The 23,131-nt window shown below is 45.5% G+C and overlaps 1 protein-coding gene across 2 annotated transcripts in view; it reads left to right on the plus strand.

Moving 5' to 3' along the window:
- The window catches only part of LOC143289709 (uncharacterized), a 145,638-nt gene that overhangs the window by 24,496 nt on the left and 98,011 nt on the right, over nt 1-23,131 (plus strand). For both annotated transcript variants that reach the window (XM_076598766.1, XM_076598767.1), the window contains exons 11-14: nt 8,356-8,643; nt 12,451-12,521; nt 14,655-14,782; nt 17,836-17,930. In XM_076598766.1, the coding sequence (XP_076454881.1) occupies nt 8,356-8,643; nt 12,451-12,521; nt 14,655-14,782; nt 17,836-17,930 (582 nt within the window). The remainder of the gene's footprint in view (nt 1-8,355; nt 8,644-12,450; nt 12,522-14,654; nt 14,783-17,835; nt 17,931-23,131) is intronic.

Genomic DNA, 23,131 nt, shown 5'->3' on the forward strand with positions numbered 1-23,131 from the left:
TGTGTACTGTTCTGTGTGCTGTCCTGTGTACTGTCCTGTGTGCTGTCCTGTGTGTGCTGTTCCGTGTGTGCTGTTCTGTGTGCTGTTCTGTGTACTGTCCTGTGTGTGCTGTTCTGTGTGTGCTGTTCCGTGTGTGCTGTTCTGTGTGCTGTTCTGTGTACTGTCCTGTGTGCTGTCCTGTGTGTGCTGTTCCGTGTGTGCTGTCCTGTGTACTGTTCTGTGTACTGTTCTGTGTGTGCTGTTCCATGTACTGTCCTGTGTGTGCTGTTCTGTGTACTGTCCTGTGTACTGTTCTGTGTGTGCTGTTCCATGTACTGTCCTGTGTGTGCTGTTCTGTGTACTGTCCTGTGTGTACTGTCCTGTGTGTGCTGTTTGTGTGCTGTCCTGTGTGTACTATCCTGTGTGTGCTGTTCTGTGTGCTGTCCTGTGTGTGCTGTTCTGTGTACTGTCCTGTGTGTGCTGTCCTGTGTGTGCTGTTCTGTGTACTGTCCTGTGTGTACTGTCCTGTGTGTGCTGTTCTGTGTACTGTCCTGTGTGCTGTCCTGTGTACTGTCCTGTGTGTACTGTCCTGTGTGTGCTGTTCTGTGTGTGCTGTTCTGTGTACTGTCCTGTGTGTGCTGTTCTGTGTGCTGTTCTGTGTGCTGTCCTGTGTGTGCTGTTCTGTGTGTGCTGTTCCATGTACTGTCCTGTGTGTACTGTCCTGTGTGTGCTGTTCCATGTACTGTCCTGTGTGTGCTGTTCTGTGTGTGCTGTTCTGTGTGTGCTGTTCTGTGTGCTGTTCCATGTACTGTCCTGTGTACTGTCCTGTGTGTGCTGTCCTGTGTGTGCTGTCCTGTGTGTGCTGTTCTGTGTGTGCTGTTCTGTGTGCTGTTCTGTGTGCTGCCCTGTGTGTTCTGTCCTGTGTAATGTCCTGTGTGTACTGTCCTGTGTGTGCTGTTCTGTGTACTGTCCTGTGTGTGCTGTTCAGTGTACAGTCCTGTGTGTGCTGTTCTGTGTTCTGTCCTGTGTAATGTCCTGTGTGTACTGTCCTGTGTGTGCTGTTCTGTGTTCTGTCCTGTGTGTGCTGTTCTGTGTGCTGTCCTGTGTACTGTCCTGTGTGCTGTTCTGTGTACTGTCCTGTGTGTGCTGTCCTGTGTGCTGTCCTGTGTACTGTCCTGTGTTTGCTGTTCTGTGTTCTGTCCTGTGTGTGCTGTTCTGTGTACTGTTCTATGTGCTGTTCTGTGTGCTGTCCTGTGTGTGCTGTTCTGTGTTCTGTCCTGTGTGTTCTGTCCTGTGTGTGCTGTTCTGTGTGCTGTTCTATGTGCTGTTCTGTGTGCTGTCCTGTGTACTGTCCTGTGTGTGCTGTTCTGTGTTCTGTCCTGTGTATTCTGTCCTGTGTGTGCTGTTCTGTGTGCTGTCCTGTGTGGGGTCCTGTGTACTGTCCTGTGTGTGCTGTCCTGTGTGCTGTCCTGTGTACTGTCCTGTGTGTACTGTCCTGTGTGTACTGTCCTGTGTGTGCTGTCCTGTGTACTGTTCTGTGTACTGTCCTGTGTGCTGTCCTGTGTACTGTCCTGTGTGTGCTGTTCTGTGTGTGCTGTCCTGTGTACTGTCCTGTGTGTGCTGTTCTGTGTGTGCTGTCCTGTGTGTGCTGTCCTGTGTGTGCTGTTCTGTGTGCTGTCCTGTGTGTGCTGTTCTGTGTGCTGTTCCATGTACTGTCCTGTGTGTGCTGTTCTGTGTGCTGTCCTGTGTGTGCTGTTCTGTGTGCTGTCCTGTGTGTGCTGTTCTGTGTGTTGTTCTGTGTGCTGTCCTGTGTATGCTGTTCTGTGTGCTGTTCTGTTGCTGTCCTGTGTACTGTCCTGTGTGTTCTGTCCTGTGTGCTGTCCTGTGTGTACTGTTCTGTGTGCTGTTCTGTGTTCTGTCCTGTGTGTGCTGTTCTGTGTACTGTCCTGTGTGTGCTGTCCTGTGTGTGCTGTTCTGTGTTCTCTCCAGTGTGTTCTGTTCTGTGTACTGTCCTGTGTGTGCTGTCCTGTGTTCTGTCCTGTGTGTGTTGTTCTGTGTACTGTCCTGTGTGTGCTGTCCTGTGTTCTGTCCTGTGTGTGCTGTTCTGTGTGTGCTGTTCTGTGTTCTGTCCTGTGTGTGCTGTTCTGTGTACTGTCCTGTGTGTACTGTCCTGTGTGTGCTGTTCTGTGTGCTGTCCTGTGTGTGCTGTTCTGTGTTCTGTCCTGTGTGTTCTGTTCTGTGTACTGTCCTGTGTGTGCTGTCCTGTGTTCTGTCCTGTGTGTGTTGTTCTGTGTACTGTCCTGTGTGTGCTGTTCTGTGTTCTGTCCTGTGTACTGTCCTGTGTGTGCTGTTCTGTGTGCTGTCCTGTGTGTTCTGTCCTGTGTACTGTCCTGTGTGTGCTGTTCTGTGTGCTGTCCTGTGTGTTCTGTCCTGTGTACTGTCCTGTGTGTGCTGTCCTGTGTGTTCTGTCCTGTGTACTGTCCTGTGTGTGCTGTTCTGTGTGCTGTCCTGTGTGTTCTGTCCTGTGTACTGTCCTGTGTGTGCTGTCCTGTGTGTGCTGTTCTGTGTTCTGTCCTGTGTACTGTCCTGTGTGTGCTGTTCTGTGTGCTGTCCTGTGTGTTCTGTCCTGTGTACTGTCCTGTGTGTGCTGTTCTGTGTGCTGTCCTGTGTGTTCTGTCCTGTGTACTGTCCTGTGTGTGCTGTCCTGTGTGTTCTGTCCTGTGTACTGTCCTGTGTGTGCTGTTCTGTGTGCTGTCCTGTGTGTTCTGTCCTGTGTACTGTCCTGTGTGTGCTGTTCTGTGTGCTGTCCTGTGTGCTGTCCTGTGTACTGTCCTGTGTGTGCTGTTCTGTGTGCTGTTCTGTGTGCTGTCCTGTGTACTGTCCTGTGTGTGCTGTTCTGTGTTCTATCCTGTGTATTCTGTCCTGTGTGTGCTGTTCTGTGTGCTGTTCTGTGTGCTGTCCTGTGTGTGCTGGCTGTGTGCTGTCCTGTGTGTGCTGTCCTGTGTACTGTCCTGTGTGTACTGTCCTGTGTGTGCTGTCCTGTGTGTGCTGTTCTGTGTATTGTTCTGTGTACTGTTCTGTGTGCTGTCCTGTGTACTGTCCTGTGTGCTGTCCTGTGTGTGCTGTTCCGTGTGTTCTGTCCTGTGTATTCTGTCCTGTGTGTGCTGTTCTGTGTGCTGTCCTGTGTGGGGTCCTGTGTACTGTCCTGTGTGTGCTGTCCTGTGTGCTGTCCTGTGTACTGTCCTGTGTGTACTGTCCTGTGTGTACTGTCCTGTGTGTGCTGTCCTGTGTACTGTTCTGTGTACTGTCCTGTGTGCTGTCCTGTGTACTGTCCTGTGTGTGCTGTTCTGTGTGTGCTGTCCTGTGTACTGTCCTGTGTGTGCTGTTCTGTGTGTGCTGTCCTGTGTGTGCTGTCCTGTGTGTGCTGTTCTGTGTGCTGTCCTGTGTGTGCTGTTCTGTGTGCTGTTCCATGTACTGTCCTGTGTGTGCTGTTCTGTGTGCTGTCCTGTGTGTGCTGTTCTGTGTGCTGTCCTGTGTGTGCTGTTCTGTGTGTTGTTCTGTGTGCTGTCCTGTGTATGCTGTTCTGTGTGCTGTTCTGTTGCTGTCCTGTGTACTGTCCTGTGTGTTCTGTCCTGTGTGCTGTCCTGTGTGTACTGTTCTGTGTGCTGTTCTGTGTTCTGTCCTGTGTGTGCTGTTCTGTGTACTGTCCTGTGTGTGCTGTTCTGTGTGCTGTCCTGTGTGTGCTGTTCTGTGTTCTCTCCAGTGTGTTCTGTTCTGTGTACTGTCCTGTGTGTGCTGTCCTGTGTTCTGTCCTGTGTGTGTTGTTCTGTGTACTGTCCTGTGTGTGCTGTCCTGTGTTCTGTCCTGTGTGTGCTGTTCTGTGTGTGCTGTTCTGTGTGCTGTTCTGTGTTCTGTCCTGTGTGTGCTGTTCTGTGTACTGTCCTATGTGTACTGTCCTGTGTGTGCTGTTCTGTGTGCTGTCCTGTGTGTGCTGTTCTGTGTTCTGTCCTGTGTGTTCTGTTCTGTGTACTGTCCTGTGTGTGCTGTCCTGTGTTCTGTCCTGTGTGTGTTGTTCTGTGTACTGTCCTGTGTGTGCTGTTCTGTGTTCTGTCCTGTGTACTGTCCTGTGTGTGCTGTTCTGTGTGCTGTCCTGTGTGTTCTGTCCTGTGTGTGCTGTTCTGTGTGCTGTCCTGTGTGTTCTGTCCTGTGTACTGTCCTGTGTGTGCTGTCCTGTGTGTTCTGTCCTGTGTACTGTCCTGTGTGTGCTGTTCTGTGTGCTGTCCTGTGTGTTCTGTCCTGTGTACTGTCCTGTGTGTGCTGTCCTGTGTGTGCTGTTCTGTGTTCTGTCCTGTGTACTGTCCTGTGTGTGCTGTTCTGTGTGCTGTCCTGTGTGTTCTGTCCTGTGTACTGTCCTGTGTGTGCTGTTCTGTGTGCTGTCCTGTGTGTTCTGTCCTGTGTACTGTCCTGTGTGTGCTGTCCTGTGTGTTCTGTCCTGTGTACTGTCCTGTGTGTGCTGTTCTGTGTGCTGTCCTGTGTGTTCTGTCCTGTGTACTGTCCTGTGTGTGCTGTTCTGTGTGCTGTCCTGTGTGCTGTCCTGTGTACTGTCCTGTGTGTGCTGTTCTGTGTGCTGTTCTGTGTGCTGTTCTGTGTGCTGTCCTGTGTGTGCTGTTCTGTGTTCTATCCTGTGTATTCTGTCCTGTGTGTGCTGTTCTGTGTGCTGTTCTGTGTGCTGTCCTGTGTGTGCTGGCTGTGTGCTGTCCTGTGTGTGCTGTCCTGTGTACTGTCCTGTGTGTACTGTCCTGTGTGTGCTGTCCTGTGTGTGCTGTTCTGTGTATTGTTCTGTGTACTGTTCTGTGTGCTGTCCTGTGTACTGTCCTGTGTGCTGTCCTGTGTGTGCTGTTCCGTGTGTGCTGTTCTGTGTGCTGTTCTGTGTACTGTCCTGTGTGTGCTGTTCTGTGTGTGCTGTTCCGTGTGTGCTGTTCTGTGTGCTGTTCTGTGTACTGTCCTGTGTGCTGTCCTGTGTGTGCTGTTCCGTGTGTGCTGTCCTGTGTACTGTTCTGTGTACTGTTCTGTGTGTGCTGTTCCATGTACTGTCCTGTGTGTGCTGTTCTGTGTACTGTCCTGTGTACTGTTCTGTGTGTGCTGTTCCATGTACTGTCCTGTGTGTACTGTCCTGTGTGTGCTGTTTGTGTGCTGTCCTGTGTGTACTATCCTGTGTGTGCTGTTCTGTGTGCTGTCCTGTGTGTGCTGTTCTGTGTAATGTCCTGTGTGTGCTGTCCTGTGTGTGCTGTTCTGTGTACTGTCCTGTGTGTACTGTCCTGTGTGTGCTGTTCTGTGTACTGTCCTGTGTGCTGTCCTGTGTACTGTCCTGTGTGTACTGTTCTGTGTGTGCTGTTCTGTGTACTGTCCTGTGTGTGCTGTTCTGTGTGCTGTTCTGTGTGCTGTCCTGTGTGTGCTGTTCTGTGTGTGCTGTTCCATGTACTGTCCTGTGTGTACTGTCCTGTGTGTGCTGTTCCATGTACTGTCCTGTGTGTGCTGTTCTGTGTGTGCTGTTCTGTGTGTGCTGTTCTGTGTGCTGTCCCATGTACTGTCCTGTGTACTGTCCTGTGTGTGCTGTCCTGTGTGTGCTGTCCTGTGTGTGCTGTTCTGTGTGTGCTGTTCTGTGTGCTGTTCTGTGTGCTGCCCTGTGTGTTCTGTCCTGTGTAATGTCCTGTGTGTACTGTCCTGTGTGTGCTGTTCTGTGTACTGTCCTGTGTGTGCTGTTCAGTGTACAGTCCTGTGTGTGCTGTTCTGTGGTCTGTCCTGTGTAATGTCCTGTGTGTACTGTCCTGTGTGTGCTGTTCTGTGTTCTGTCCTGTGTGTGCTGTTCTGTGTGCTGTCCTGTGTACTGTCCTGTGTGCTGTTCTGTGTACTGTCCTGTGTGTGCTGTCCTGTGTGCTGTCCTGTGTTCTGTCCTGTGTGTGCTGTTCTGTGTACTGTTCTATGTGCTGTTCTGTGTGCTGTCCTGTGTGTGCTGTTCTGTGTTCTGTCCTGTGTGTTCTGTCCTGTGTGTGCTGTTCTGTGTGCTGTTCTATGTGCTGTTCTGTGTGCTGTTCTGTGTGCTGTCCTGTGTGTGCTGTTCTGTGTTCTGTCCTGTGTATTCTGTCCTGTGTGTGCTGTTCTGTGTGCTGTTCTGTGTACTGTCCTGTGTGTGCTGTCCTGTGTGCTGTCCTGTGTACTGTCCTGTGTGTACTGTCCTGTGTGTACTGTCCTGTGTGTGCTGTCCTGTGTACTGTTCTGTGTACTGTCCTGTGTGCTGTCCTGTGTACTGTCCTGTGTGTGCTGTTCTGTGTGTGCTGTCCTGTGTACTGTCCTGTGTGTGCTGTTCTGTGTGTGCTGTCCTGTGTGTGCTGTCCTGTGTGTGCTGTTCTGTGTGCTGTCCTGTGTGTGCTGTTCTGTGTGCTGTTCCATGTACTGTCCTGTGTGTGCTGTTCTGTGTGCTGTTCTGTGTGTGCTGTTCTGTGTGCTGTCCTGTGTGTGCTGTTCTGTGTGCTGTCCTGTGTATGCTGTTCTGTGTGCTGTTCTGTTGCTGTCCTGTGTACTGTCCTGTGTGTTCTGTCCTGTGTGCTGTCCTGTGTGTACTGTTCTGTGTGCTGTTCTGTGTTCTGTCCTGTGTGTGCTGTTCTGTGTACTGTCCTGTGTGTGCTGTTCTGTGTGCTGTCCTGTGTGTGCTGTTCTGTGTTCTCTCCAGTGTGTTCTGTTCTGTGTACTGTCCTGTGTGTGCTGTCGTGTGTTCTGTCCTGTGTGTGTTGTTCTGTGTACTGTCCTGTGTGTGCTGTCCTGTGTGCTGTTCTGTGTGTGCTGTTCTGTGTGCTGTTCTGTGTTCTGTCCTGTGTGTGCTGTTCTGTGTACTGTCCTATGTGTACTGTCCTGTGTGTGCTGTTCTGTGTGCTGTCCTGTGTGTGCTGTTCTGTGTTCTGTCCTGTGTGTTCTGTTCTGTGTACTGTCCTGTGTGTGCTGTCCTGTGTTCTGTCCTGTGTGTGTTGTTCTGTGTACTGTCCTGTGTGTGCTGTTCTGTGTTCTGTCCTGTGTGTGCTGTTCTGTGTTCTGTCCTGTGTGTGCTGTTCTGTGTACTGTCCTGTGTGTACTGTCCTGTGTGTGCTGTTCTGTGTTCTGTCCTGTGTGTGTTGTTCTGTGTGCTGTCCTGTGTGTGCTGTTCTGTGTTCTGTCCTGTGTGTTCTGTTCTGTGTACTGTCCTGTGTGTGCTGTTCTGTGTGTGCTGTTCTGTGTTCTGTCCTGTGTGTGCTGTTCTGTGTGCTGTTCTGTGTACTGTCCTGTGTGTACTGTCCTGTGTAGTGTTGCATGTGCTGTCCTGTGTACTGTTATGTGCACTGTCCTGCATATTGTTGTATGTACTGTTCTGTGTACTGTCCTGTGTACTGTTGTATGTACTGTTCTGTGTACTGTCCTGTGTACTGTTGTATGTACTGTCCTGTGTATTGTCCTGCTACTGTTGTATGTACTGTCCTGTGTAGTGTTGCATGTGCTGTCCTGTGTACTGTTCTGTGTACTGTTATGTGCACTGTCCTGCATATTGTTGTATGTACTGTCCTGTGTTCTGTTCTGTGTACTGTTATGTGTACTGTGGTATGTACTGTTCTGTTCTGTGTATTGTTGTATGTACTGTTCTGTGTTCTGTTGTATGTACTGTCCTGCGTACTGTTGTATGTACTGTTCTGTGTACTGTCCTGTGTACTGTCCTGTGTACTGTTATATGTACCGTTCTGTGTACTGTCCTGTGTACTGTTATATGTACTGTCCTGTGTACTGTTATATGTACTGTCCTGTGTACTGTCCGGTGTACTGTCCTGTGTACTGTTATATGTACTGTCCTGTGTACTGTTGTATGTACTGTTATATGTACTGTCCTGTGTACTGTTATATGTACTGTCCTGTGTACTGTTGTATGTACTGTTATATGTACTGTCCTGTGTACTGTTATATGTACTGTCCTGTGTACTGTTGTATGTACTGTTCTGTGTACTGTCCTGTGTACTGTTATATGTACTGTTCTGTGTACTGTTATATGTACTGTCCTGTGTACTGTTGTATGTACTGTTATATGTACTGTCCTGTGTACTGTTATATGTACTGTCCTGTGTACTGTTGTATGTACTGTTCTGTGTACTGTCCTGTGTACTGTTATATGTACTGTTCTGTGTACTGTTATATGTACTGTCCTGTGTACTGTTATATGTACCGTTCTGTGTACTGTTGTATGTACTGTTCTGTGTACTGTCCTGTGTACTGTTATATGTACTGTTCTGTGTACTGTTGTATGTTGTGTGCTGTCGTCATCCATCTGGCAGTGTGGTGACTGTAAGGTGATGTTTGCAGTCCCCCCGCAGGCAGAGATCCAGGAGAGGTCAGTGATGGTGCTGTATGGGCGAGGAGTGGAAGTGACGTGCCACGTGCACATCAAGTCCCCAGACGTCCTCCTGTGGCGCAAAGATGGCCAGGACATCACCCCTGACCACCGCCGCTCCGTCACCCTCATCAAGAGGTCACAGTACCGCTTTGAACTGCGGCTGTTGGTGCGGGAGATGAGGAAGGAAGACTTTGGCCACTACACCTGTCTGGCCAGAGATCATCTGGGGGAGAGCCAGGCCAGTGTGGACATGTTTGGTGAGGATGAACCGTGTGCTGTGCATGTGGTACTGATCATGTTTCAGTCTGTCTGGCCAGAGATCATCTGGGGGAGAGCCAGGCCAGTGTGGACATGTTTGGTGAGGATGAACCGTGTGCTGTGCATGTGGTACTGATCATGTTTCAGTCTGTCTGGCCAGAGGTCATCTGGGGGAGAGCCAGGCCAGTGTGGACATGTTTGGTGAGGGTGAATCGTGTGCTGTGCATGTGGTACTGATCATGTTTCAGTCTGTCTGGCCAGAGGTCATCTAGGCGAGAGCCAGGCCAGTATGGAAATGCCAGGTGAATCACAAGCTGTGCACTGTGGTACTGATCATGTTTCAGTTTCAGTTTAAATGTGGTAGAGCTGGATACAAAACCAAGTCACTTCCTCGACTGTCTTGTGGAGGTGGCATCGCCATCGTCTATAGAGACATCTTGGAGTCTTCCCTTTTCTTCTCCCATAACCCTGCCTTTCCACATGACACTTTTGAAATGCTCGAAGTCACTCTCATTCCCGGTCACTCAATCATCTTCTGTTGTCTCTGTCGTCCTCCTGTGTCTGGAAGATTACACTGCTTCTGTTGTTGGACTGACCCTGCTGACCCCACTCCTGTCTGTATTTTGTCTTCCTTTCTTGTCAGCACTGTGTGTCCTGTCTGTGTCTGGAAGATTACACTGCTTCTGTTGTTGGACTGACCTTGCTGACCCCACTCCTGTCTGTATTTTGTCTTCCTTTCTTGTCAGCACTGTGTGTCCTGTCTGTGTCTGGAAGATTACATTGCTTCTGTTGTTGGACTGACCTTGCTGACCCCACTCCTGTCTGTATTTTGTCTTCCTTTCTTGTCAGCACTGTGTGTCCTGTCTGTGTCTGGAAGATTACATTGCTTCTGTTGTTGGACTGACCTTGCTGACCCCACTCCTGTCTGTATTTTGTCTTCCTTTCTTGTCAGCACTGTGTGTCCTGTCTGTGTCTGGAAGATTACACTGCTTCTGTTGTTGGACTGACCTTGCTGACCCCACTCCTGTCTGTATTTTGTCTTCCTTTCTTGTCAGCACTGTGTGTCCTGTCTGTGTCTGGAAGATTAATTACATTGCTTCTGTTGTTGGACTGACCTTGCTGACCCCACTCCTGTCTGTATTTTGTCTTCCTTTCTTGTCAGCACTGTGTGTCCTGTCTGTGTCTGGAAGATTAATTACATTGCTTCTGTTGTTGGACTGACCTTGCTGACCCCACTCCTGTCTGTATTTTGTCTTCCTTTCTTGCTTTTCTGTGTGTGCTTCAAAAAGGATTTATAAAGGACCCCACACAGGACAGAACACAGTGTGTCAGAAATCAGTTCAGTGTCCAGCCCTTTAGGTGGTGGGTGTTTTGTAAAGCACCCAGAGCACATTTCTTGATAGTGTGCTATATAAATATCCATTATTATTATTGTTGTTGTTATTGTAAAGCACCCAGAGCACATTTCTTGATAGTGTGCTACATAAATATCCATTATTATTATTGTTGTTATTGTAAAGCACCCAGAGCACATTTCTGTATAGTGTGCTATATAAATATCCATTATTATTATTGTTGTTACTGTAAAGCACCCAGAGCACATTTCTGTATAGTGTGCTATATAAATATCCATTATTATTGTTGTTGTTATTGTAAAGCACCCAGAGCACATTTCTTGATAGTGTGCTATATAAATATCCATTATTATTGTTGTTGTTATTGTAAAGCATCCAGAGCACATTTCTTGATAGTGTGCTATATAAATATCCATTATTATTGTTGTTGTAAAACATCTAGAGCACATTTCTTGATAGTGTGCTATATAAATATCCATTATTATTATTGTTGTTATTGTAAAGCACCCAGAGCACATTTCTTGATAGTGTGCTATATAAATATCCATTATTATTGTTGTTGTAAAACATCCAGAGCACATTTCTTGATAGTGTGCTATATAAATATCCATTATTATTGTTGTTGTTATTGTAAAGCACCAAGAGCACATTTCTTGATAGTGTGCAATATAAATATCCATTATTATTGTTGTTGTTATTGTAAAGCACCCAGAGCACATTTCTGTATAGTGTGCTATATAAATATCCATTATTATTGTTGTTGTTATTGTAAAGCACCCAGAGCACATTTCTTGATAGTGTGCTATATAAATATCCATTATTATTGTTGTTGTTATTGTAAAGCACCCAGAGCACATTTCTTGATAGTGTGCTATATAAATATCCATTATTATTATTGTTGTTATTGTAAAGCATTCAGAGCACATTTCTTGATAGTGTGCTATATAAATATCCATTATTATTATTATTGTTGTTATTGTAAAGCACCCAGAGCACATTTCTTGATAGTGTGCTATATAAATATCCATTATTATTATTGTTGTTATTGTAAAGCATTCAGAGCACATTTCTTGATAGTGTGCTATATAAATATCCATTATTATTATTGTTGTTATTGTAAAGCATTCAGAGCACATTTCTTGATAGTGTGCAATATAAATATCCATTATTATTATTGTTGTTATTGTAAAGCACCCAGAGCACATTTCTGTATAGTGTGCTATATAAATATCCATTATTATTATTGTTGTTACTGTAAAGCACCCAGAGCACATTTCTGTATAGTGTGCTATATAAATATCCATTATTATTATTGTTGTTATTGTAAAGCACCCAGAGCACATTTCTGTATAGTGTGCTATATAAATATCCATTATTATTATTGTTGTTATTGTAAAGCACCCAGAGCACATTTCTGTATAGTGTGCTATATAAATATCCATTATTATTATTGTTGTTATTGTAAAGCACCCAGAGCACATTTCTGTATAGTGTGCTATATAAATATCCATTATTATTGTTGTTGTTATTGTAAAGCATTCAGAGCACATTTCTGTATAGTGTGCTATATAAATATCCATTATTATTGTTGTTGTTATTGTAAAGCATTCAGAGCACATTTCTGTATAGTGTGCTATATAAATATCCATTATTATTGTTGTTGTTATTGTAAAGCATTCAGAGCACATTTCTGTATAGTGTGCTATATAAATATCCATTATTATTGTTGTTGTAAAACATCCAGAGCACATTTCTGTATAGTGTGCTATATAAATATTCATTATTATTATTGTTGTTATTGTAAAGCACCCAGAGCACATTTCTTGATAGTGTGCAATATAAATATCCATTATTATTGTTGTTGTTATTGTAAAGCATCCACAGCACATTTCTGTATAGTGTGCTATATAAATATCCATTATTATTATTGTTGTTGTTATTGTAAAGCACCCAGAGCACATTTCTGTATAGTGTGCAATATAAATATCCATTATTATTGTTGTTGTTATTGTAAAGCACCCAGAGCACATTTCTGTATAGTGTGCTATATAAATATCAATTATTATTATTGTTGTTATTGTAAAGCACCCAGAGCACATTTCTGTATAGTGTGCTATATAAATATCCATTATTATTATTGTTGTTATTGTAAAGCACCCAGAGCACATTTCTGTATAGTGTGCAATATAAATATCCATTATTATTATTGTTGTTATTGTAAAGCATCCACAGCACATTTCTATATAGTGTGCTATATAAATATTCATTATTATTATTGTTGTTATCATTTTCATTCTGTCTGTGTGCTATGCTGAGTTCCTTGTGCCTTGAAGCTGAAGGGAATCATTTGATACCTAGAATGTCTCCTCCTCCTCCTCCTCCTCCTCCTCCTTGTTGTCCCAAGAAAAAGTACAGCGAGAAATTCTGTCACCATTGTTGTTTTTTGTGCAGAGCAAAGATACTTGAAGGGGGATTGTGAGGTCAACAATATCCCTGTCATGGAAAACTTCAACGTGCAGAGAGTAAGTGTTTGAATTTTTGTTTCATTTGAGCTGTGTGTGTTTGTGTGTGTGCATGTGTGTGGAAGGATGCATTTATTGTCATGTTTGTTTGTGTGCTGTAAAAATGAGTACATCTGCATATGTTCACGTAGGTATTTAATTTGAGTGGATGACATTTGTATAAGTTTGACAGTGTTTTGTTTTACTGTATGCACACTTGTATTGATTTATATTCTGTTATTTTTCAGTGCTTTTACTGTTCAGTACACTTTACAGTGTTTTTTGTCTTTTAAGAAAATGTTTTGTTAATATTGGTATGCTACAGTGTTCTTTTTTTTTTTTAGTATACTTCTTATTCTTCTATATGATACTGTTTTGCTTTTTCTAAAATTTTCCGTTATTTTTGTGTGAGATCGTGTGATGGAATACTGTGTATTGTATTATGCTATGCTATACTTCAGTCACAGTAAATTGTGTGATGGAACACTGTATTGTGATGGAACACTGGATTGTATTATGCTATACTTCAATCACAGCAGATTGTGTGATGGAACACTGTGTTGTATTGTGCTATACTTCAATCACAGCAGATTGTGTGATGGAACACTGTGTTGTATTGTGCTATACTTCAATCACAGCAGATTGTGTGATGGAACACTGTATTGTATTATGCTATACTTCAATCACAGCAGATTGTGTGATGGAACACTGTGTTGTATTGTGCTATACTTCAATCACAGCAGATTGTGTGATGGAACACTGTGTTGTATTGTGCTATACTTCAGTCACAGCAGATTTTATGGCATGGAATTCAGGTTGTTCTCTAGGGAAAGCCATCACTATAGTCTGTTATCACCATTTTGTCTTTACTTTTTCTGCTGCATGTGAGAGTGAGTGAGTGAGTGTGTGTGTGTGTGTGTGTGTGTGTGTGTGTGTGTGTGTGTGTGTGTGTGTGCACAAGGCTCATGCTGCTCACAGGACCTCCGTCAGTTATCTCATCTGAAAGACTAGTCCCAGACCACCACAGAAGGTCTGTGCAGTGGATGGTGGGTGAGGGGAGTCAGAATTGTAGTTCTTGCAGAAATGGAATGCAGGCAGTGGTGTCTACGTCAGATTTCCCGATGGAGAGCACAGCAGCATCGCACTCCCTGGAGGAAAGCTCTGCTCCAATTTCAGAGCTGAAGTCCTGGCCATCAAAACAACAGCAGAATTCCTCTCCTCCTGTGGAAAGCCCCTTGGCAGCATCTCCATCTTCACTGACTCCATGTCCACACTCCAGGCCCTTGACTCCCCTGATCCTGGTCCACTTATCCAGTCCCTTAAGGCCTCCCTCACAACCCTTACCCAAACAGCCCCAACGACCCTCCAGTGGGTGCCTGCACATGTAGGCCTCCCAGGCAACGAGCGTGCAGACCACCTCGCTAAGGAAGGAAGCCAGCTCACACAGCCAACTATTCCTGCCACATATGAGGAAACAAAAACTCTCCTCCGCAGCAGATTCCGAAGAGGCTGGGTCACCCTGAACGGAGGCTACAAGGCACACCAGGATCCCATCAGGACACTGGAGAGAAGACACCAGACTACCATCTACCGCCTTCGCACAGGACACTGCGGCCTCCGAGCACACCTGAAGAGGATTGGAGTGGCAGCCACATCCCTATGTGATTGCGGCCAGGCTGACCAGACCCCATCCCATATTCTCCAAGACTGCCCCCTGTATGTGAAGATGCGGCAGCAGTCCTGGCCTGGGGGTGCTGACCTCAACACCAAGCTCTGGGGGATGGCAGCCGATCTTCACCGGACGTCCGAGTTTGTGGCATCCCTCGGACTTTGACCCTGACTGCGTAGCTGTCGAACGCAAAGAAGAAGAAGAAGAAGAAGGAATGCAGGACCCTCACTTTACCACACTGGCCACTGCTGCATGGTGCCTTACATCATGTATTGTGGCTGTGACGCCTTCACACCCTGGGCTGTTACATGCACTGTTACACAGTGGGCTGTTACATAGTATTACATGGTGGGGTGTTACATGGTGATGTGTTACATGCATTGTCACATGGTGGGTGTTACATAGTTGGGGGTTACATGCACCATCACATGGTGGGGTGTTACATGCACTGTCACATGGTGGGTGTTACATGGTGGGTGTTACAGTTTCTGGGTAACATGGAGCTGCTGGAGGCCACAGGGACAGGGTGGGGCAACCAGACCTATGTGTCCAAGGTGCAGGGCTTGTTCATCACTATCAGCGGCAGTCTGATGCATTACTACAGGGGCTACAGGTCAGTACTACAGGGGCTACAGGTCAGTACTACATTACTACAGGGGCTACAGGTCAATACTACAGGGGCTGCAGGTCAGTACTACATTACTACAGTACTACAGGGGCTACAGGTCAGTACTACAGGGGCTGCAGGTCAGTACTACATTGCTACAGGTCAGTACTACATTACTACAGGGGCTACAGGTCAATACTACAGGGGCTACAGGTCAGTACTACAGGGGCTGCAGGTCAGTACTACAGGGGCTACAGGTCAGTACTACAGGGGCTACAGGTCAATACTACAGGGGCTGCAGGTCAGTACTACATTACTACAGTACTACAGGGGCTACAGGTCAGTACTACAGGGGCTACAGGTCAGTACTATATTACTACAATACTACAGGGGCTACAGGTCAGTACTACAGGGGCTACAGGTCAGTACTACATTACTACAGGGGCTACAGGTCAATACTACAGGGGCTGCAGGTCAGTACTACATTACTACAGTACTACAGGGGCTACAGGTCAGTACTACAGGGGCTACAGGTCAGTACTACAATACTACAGGGGCTACAGGTCAGTACTACAGGGGCTACAGGTCAGTACTATATTACTACAATACTACAGGGGCTACAGGTCAGTACTACAGGGGCTACAGGTCAGTACTACATTACTACAGGGGCTACAGGTCAGTACTATATTACTACAGTACTACAGGGGCTACAGGTCAGCACTAAAGAGGCTACAGGGGCTACAGGTCAGCACTACATTACTAGTACTACAGGGGCTGCAGGTCAGTACTACAGGAGTTACAGGACAGTACTACAGGAGATACAGGTCTGTACTACTACAGGGGCTACAGGTTAGTACTACATTACTACAGGTCAGTACTACAGGGGCTGCATGTCAGTACAATGACTAGTGATGGTGACAATGTTCAGCCCTGTCCCTGTAGTGAGCAGTGTGATGTTAATGCTGACAACAATGACTAATGGTGACAATGTTAAGCCGTCCCTGTAGTGAGCAGTGTGATGTTAATGCTGACAACAATGACTAGTGATGGTGACAATGTTAAGCCCTGTCCCTGTAGTGAGCAGTGTGATGTTAATGCTGACAACAATGACTAGTGATGGTGACAATGTTCAGCCCTGTCCCTGTAGTGAGCAGTGTGATGTTAATGCTGACAACAATGACTAGTGATGGTGACAATGTTAAGCCGTGTCCCTGTAGTGAGCAGTGTGATGTTAATGCTGACAACAATGACTAGTGATGATGACAATGTTAAGCCGTGTCCCTGTAGTGAGCAGTGTGATGTTAATGCTGACAACAATGACTAGTGATGGTGACAATGTTAAGCCCTGTCCCTGTAGTGAGCAGTGTGATGTTAATGCTGACAACAATGACTAGTGATGGTGACAATGTTAAGCCGTGTCCCTGTAGTGAGCAGTGTGATGTTAATGCTGACAACAATGACTAGTGATGGTGACAATGTTAAGCCGTGTCCCTGTAGTGAGCAGTGTGATGTTAATGCTGACAACAATGACTAGTGATGATGACAATGTTAAGCCGTGTCCCTGTAGTGAGCAGTGTGATGTTAATGCTGACAACAATGACTAGTGATGATGACAGTGTTAAGCCCTGTCCCTGTAGTGAGCAGTGTGATGTTAATGCTGACAACAATGACCAGTAATGCTGACAATGTTAAGCCCTGTCCCTGTAGTGAGCAGTGTGATGTTAATGCTGACAACAATGACTAGTGATGATGACAATGTTAAGCCCTGTCCCTGTAGTGAGCAGTATGATGTTAATGCTGACAACAATGACTAGTGATGATGACAGTGTTAAGCCCTGTCCCTGTAGTGAGCAGTGTGATGTTAATGCTGACAACAATGACTAGTGATGGTGACAATGTTCAGCCCTGTCCCTGTAGTGAGCAGTGTGATGTTAATGCTGACAACAATGACTAATGGTGACAATGTTAAGCCGTGTCCCTGTAGTGAGCAGTATGATGTTAATGCTGACAACAATGACCAGTAATGCTGACAATGTTCAGCCCTGTCCCTGTAGTGAGCAGTGTGATGTTAATGCTGACAACAATGACTAGTGATGGTGACAATGTTCAGCCCTGTCCCTGTAGTGAGCAGTGTGATGTTAATGCTGACAACAATGACTAGTGATGGTGACAATGTTCAGCCCTGTCCCTGTAGTGAGCAGTGTGATGTTAATGCTGACAACAATGACTAGTGATGGTGACAATGTTAAGCCCTGTCCCTGTAGTGATGAGCAGTGTGATGTTAATGCTGACAACAATGACTAGTGATGATGACAATGTTAAGCCGTGTCCCTGTAGTGAGCAGTGTGATGTTAATGCTGACAACAATGACTAGTGATGGTGACAATGTTAAGCCCTGTCCCTGTAGTGATGAGCAGTGTGATGTTAATGCTGACAACAATGACTAATGATGACAGTGTTAAGCCGTGTCCCTGTAGTGAGCAGTGTGATGTTAATGCTGACAACAATGACTAGTGATGGTGACAATGTTAAGCCCTGTCCCTGTAGTGAGCAGTGTGATGTTAATGCTGACAACAATGACTAGTGATGGTGACAATGTTCAGCCCTGTCCCTGTAGTGAGCAGTGTGATGTTAATGCTGACAACAATGACTAGTGATGCTGACAATGTTAAGCCCTGTCCCTGTAGTGAGCAGTGTGATGTTAATGCTGACAACAATGACTAGTGATGGTGACAATGTTAAGCCGTGTCCCTGTAGTGAGCAGTGTGATGTTAATGCTGACAACAATGACTAGTGATGATGACAATGTTAAGCCCTGTCCTGTAGTGAGCAGTGTGATGTTAATGCTGACAACAATGACTAGTGATGGTGACAATGTTAAGCCCTGTCCCTGTAGTGAGCAGTGTGATGTTAATGCTGACAACAATGACTAGTGATGATGACAATGTTAAGCCCTGTCCTGTAGTGAGCAGTGTGATGTTAATGCTGACAACAATGACTAGTGATGATGACAATGTTAAGCCCTGTCCTGTAGTGAGCAGTGTGATGTGTGCCTGCAGCGTGGAGCAGCAGCAGTGTGTGGACCCAGGGGCAGTGTCTCTGGTCAGTCTGGACACACCTGGTGATTACCTCATCTCCTTTGAGGGAATCAGAGGTGAGTCAGGGTGTGGCCAGCTGTGTCTTTTTTTGTGGTCCCTTTTTCTGATTGTGTTTTTTTTTTTTTTTTTTTATCCTCCTCTGTCTGTATCTGTTTGCCTGCCTCCATCCCTTTCTGATTTTTGTCTTTGATTTTACTGCCATGTTCTTTCCCAACCTTTCATCCTCTCTCTCTCTGCCTCTCTCTCTCTCTGTGCCTCTCTCTGTGCTTCTCTCTCTCTCTGCCTCTCTCTCTGCCTCTCTCTCTGTGCCTCTCTCTCTCTGCCTCTCTCTCTCTCTGCCTCTGTCTTACTGTCATGTTCTTTCCCCACCTTTCACCCTCTCTCTTTCTGCCTCTTTCTCTCTGCCTCTCTCTCTCTGCCTCTGCCTTTCTCTCTCTGCCTCTCTCTCTGCCCCTCTCTCTCTCTGTCTGCCTCTCTCTCTCTCTGCCTCTCTCTGTCTGCCTCTCTCTCTCTCTGCCTCTCTCTCTCTGCCTCTCTCATACGGTGCCAAAATTTGGGGACTTTCTGATATCAAAGATTTAGAAAAAGTACATACATTAGCTATTAAACGTTTTTTAAATGTTCCATTACATGCTTCAAATACTGTATTATATGGAGAAAGTGGTAGATACCCACTATATATTAAATCATGTGTGAAATGTATAAAATATTGGTTAAAATTAATAAGGCTACCCACATCGAGATTATGTAAGCAGGCGTATGAAATGTTAGTAAATGAACATGAGAGAGGGAAGGAAAACTGGGTATATTTTGTAAAGAAGACATTAACTGTAAATGGATTTGGGATTGTGTGGATGTGTCAGGGAGTTGGATGTGTAGAAGGATTTGTTTCAGAATTCAAAGATAGGCTAATTGCTTCATATAAACAGAATTGGCACTGTAAAATGGAAAGCACTGAGAAATATAGATGGTTTTATAGTTTTAAAAGTATATTTCAAACAGAAAAATATATCACAGTCGTGACAAACAAGTGGCACCGAACAAGTCTCGCCAGATTTAGAACGAGAACGATTGGGTTGAATGCTTATGAAAAGTGGTTTCAGACTGAGCCCTCGTTACTCTCCTCTTGTCCAATGTGCGGTCATTTAAGGGAGGATGAATTACATTTTTTGTTTAGTTGTAAAGCTTATGACGATATTTGAGAAAAAATGTGTTGTATTTAAAACAAATTTAGCAAAGAATGAAGATATTTTTGGAGTGCTTAATCTAAATCAGGAAACTTCACAACAGTCACTTGCAAAATATATTGCCGAAGCGAATAACATGCGACGAAAAAAAACAACAATAATAAAATAGTATCAGGTGTTGCTCATTGTGAAAATTGAAATCTGTGTTGTCATTCTCATATGGAAAATATTTATGTTATAACTTTATATATGTTTTTGTTGTTATTTCTCACTACATGCCATTACTTTGAATGGATGGTCGAACTGCACTTTGTTGCACAGGTTGATTGATTTCGTTTAGGCTTTGGTTTTCATCAATATTATTACTATTGATGCATGTTGTTATTTGTATTATGAACCCCCATGTCATTAGGGCTGTAAAGCTATTGACATTAAAGTGTTCAGTGTTCTCTCTCTGTGCCTCTCTCTCACTGCCTCTCTCTTTCTCTGCCTCTCTCTCTGCCTCTGTCTGCCTCTCTCTCTCTCTCTGCCTCTGTCTCTCTGCCTCTGTCTCTCTCTCTGCCTCTCTCTCTCTCTGCCTCTCTCTCTCTCTACCTCTCTCTCTCTCTGCCTCTCTCTCTCTCTCTCTGCCTCTTTCTCTCTGCCTCTCTCTCTCTCTGCCTCTCTCCCTCTCTCTCTCTGCCTCTCTCTCTATGCCTCTCTCCCTCTCTCTCTCTCTGCCTCTCTCTCTGCCTCTCTCTCTCTCTCTGCCTCTCTCTCTGCCTCTCTCTCTCTCTCTGCCTCTTTTTCTCTGCCTCTCTCTCTCTCTGCCTCTCTCTCTCTCTGCCTCTATCTGCCTCTCTCTCTCTCTCTGCCTCTCTCTCTGCCTCGCTCTCTCTGCCTCTGTCTTACTGCCATGTTCTTTCCCCACCTTTCACCCTCTCTCTCTCTCTGCCTCACTCTCTATCTGCCTCTCTCTCTCTCTGCCTCTCTCTATCTGTCTCTCTCTCTGCCGGGGGGCAAATTCAAGATGGCGACAAGATGGCAGGTTTTGTGAAGTACTCTGTTGTTTTATGGACATTGGACAGTTTCCAGGGACTTCTACTGCAAAACTTTCTTATCGGATGACGTGTAGTGTATTAGTGTCTGTTAAAGCGAAACAAAATGTGTGACTTAGGGACGTGGAGAGCGAGAATTGGACTTTTTCATCAGCAAGGTATGTCAACAAAGTTTTATATTCCTACGCGGAACAGTAACATGAGCAGAAAATTGACTGATGAAAACTGTGTGTCAGCAAGCGACATTATCTTGGCATTTTTTTCCTGTGGTTTGTTTGCTGCTGTTTTGGCTAGCTTTGGGCGAAACGTGGAAAGAATGCTAAGTCAGAAATACGTGTACTTAAACACCGAAACATCTGTGTATGGGACTACATTGTGGGACGGAGGTGTGTTAGAAAAGGGTGTCAGTGACAACATCAGTGGAAGCCCGTGCATTCTGCACGTGACAGCAATTGTTTTGACAGCGTGCGCGATCAACACAGTGTTCGGCCTGTGGCGTTTACGCCTCAGCGGTGACGTGGAGGAAAACCCCGGACCGAACAGTACGGACCAATCGACTCAGGGAGATCAAAAAATGTCGGAACCAACACCTGTGGCAGTCAACTCTGATGACATTGTGGCGAAGATCATGCAGGCAGTACAGCAACAGCTTCAAGAACAGACCAGTGTCATCAGGTCTGATCTGGGAAACATAATAGCTGAACTGAGTCAAGTGAAGAACGAATGTGTTGAAATCAATCAGCGATGTGACAGGTTAGAAAGAGAACAGAGAGAAATAACAGAAACAGTGTCTTGTCTGTCGGTAGATATGACTGATCTGCACAAAGAGATGATAGACAGAAGAGAGGAAACCAGAGAGATGAGAACATCAGTGAACGATATGCAGGAAGAAATTACACACTTGAGATCAGAAATTGACACGTTAGAACAGCATTCAAGAAGAGACAATCTACGGATTTTTGGAATTCCCTACAGTAGTGAACGTGAAAATTTTGACACATGTGTGATCGCTGTGGTTGATGCACTCAACAGTATCGATGGTCTGAAGGAATGGACCTCTGACGATATAGTGAGGGCTCATCGTGTTGGTCAGGCTAGGGATGGACAACCAAGGCCCATGATCGTCCGTTTCAGTCGTTGGAGGGACAAGATGTCTCTACTAACGGACAGAGCCATCCGGGAGAAGCTGAAACAGCAAGGCATTGGAGTGGCGAACGACCTGACCAGAGCCCAAGCACACATGGTCGCCGAAGCAAAGAGGGACGGCAAGAGGGCGTACTTCAGGAGGGGGAAGATGGTGATCGGCCCGGCTCTTCCTGATCCCCGCACCTACGCCGATGTGGCAGCGTTGGGCACTGACAACAGAGGGCAGCAGGACAGCGCGCGTGTGTCAGGAGACACAGGCAGTACACGGCACGTGCTGTTACCCAGCCAGGCTGGAGGCCAAGGTCAACGTGGCGGTGAGCTGATCCCGGGCACGGTCTCCACGTGCGGTGTGGACGGCACACCATCTACTTCAGAGGGCAGCAAGCAGCAGGACTCCGGAGCGGCCGGCGGAGGAGGGGGTACGCCAACACATGACAGCAGCACCCGGTCTTCACCCGAGCGGCGTGACAGGGACAGCAGTGGTGGAGGGGGGTCCCGCTGTGACGTAGCGGGTTCGCCAGCGACTCAGCGGTTGGCCAGAGGCGGTGTTGGCGGTGACGACCGGCATTCCCTGCGTGGTACGGGAGACTCCGTGGTGAGAAGAGGGGGCGGGAATTCCCGTCATGACGTCAGGGGTACTCCCGCTGTTGCACGTGGCGGACGGCGCGGTGTGGCCAATAGACAGACTGAGCTTGGCGCTCATTGGGGCAACCAGTCCGGCAAGTCACCTGGCAGTGGCAGTGGCAGTGATAGACACTTGCGGGCCAGAAACAAATAGGCCAGGCTCGACCATCCTAAATATTGGAAGTTTTTAAATTATAATGTGGAGAATCTTTATACAAAATTGTCTGATGTTTCATTTATAAATTATGTCAATACTTTTCATTTTGTTTGTTTAACTGAAACATTTCTAGATTCGTCCTTTGATTACGGTAATATTTTTCCAGAGTATCTAAAGTTTTTTGCTCCTGCAAAGAAAATGTCACGACAAGGGAGAAAATCGGGAGGAGTTTTAGTGTTAATAAAAAATACTTTGAAACAATTTGTGAAAGAAATTTCTTTAAACTGTGCGAACACTGTAGCGATTAACGTTGATAGAAGAATTTTTAATGTTGATAAAGATGTTCTTTTTGTTGCAGCTTACATAGTACCCGAAGGAGGTCCACTATACAACGAAACAGAATTAAACGATGGAGTATTGATTTTGGAAGAATGTTTGCTGCAGGTTGTGCAAGATAAGGATGTGTATGTTATTGTTTGTGGTGATTTGAATGCACGTACAGGTTGTGAGCAGACCAAAAGTGAAGATATGGGTATCAATGTTTTTGATCTGGATTGGGAAAATGTGAAGGGAGATTCACGTTGTTCAAAGGATGTTACTACAAATAATTTTGGGAAATCCCTGTTGGACTTTTGCTTTTTGTTTGAACTTGTAATTTTGAATGGTTATTGTAATGGGGATCGAGATGGCGATTTTACTTTTGTTTCTACCCAAGGATGTAGTGTCATTGATTATTTTCTTGTTTCTGACTGCTTATTAGATAGTTGTAATTTATGTATTGGTGATAGTTTATTTTCATGGCATCTGCCAGTCGAATTGTCCTACATAAATAGATTAAGTACTGAAAAAGAATCTGACTCAATTCAAAAAGGAGAAGAAAGGATAGTGTGGTCTGAGGAAAATGTGCATGTATATAAGGATGAGTTGGACAGTTGTCAGTTTAAGGAGTGTTTACAGAATGCTTATAACATGTTAAATGTTGATGTTAATGCCTGTGTCAAATTGTTTTCATGTGCATTGTATGGAGCAGCTGCATGTATGATTCGAACAGTTGGTAGAGGACAGAAGAAATGTAATGATTGGTTTGATGATGAGTGTAAGAGGAA

This window comes from Babylonia areolata, chromosome 14 (assembly GCF_041734735.1).
Source record: "Babylonia areolata isolate BAREFJ2019XMU chromosome 14, ASM4173473v1, whole genome shotgun sequence".
Taxonomy (NCBI): Eukaryota; Metazoa; Mollusca; class Gastropoda; order Neogastropoda; family Buccinidae; genus Babylonia; species Babylonia areolata.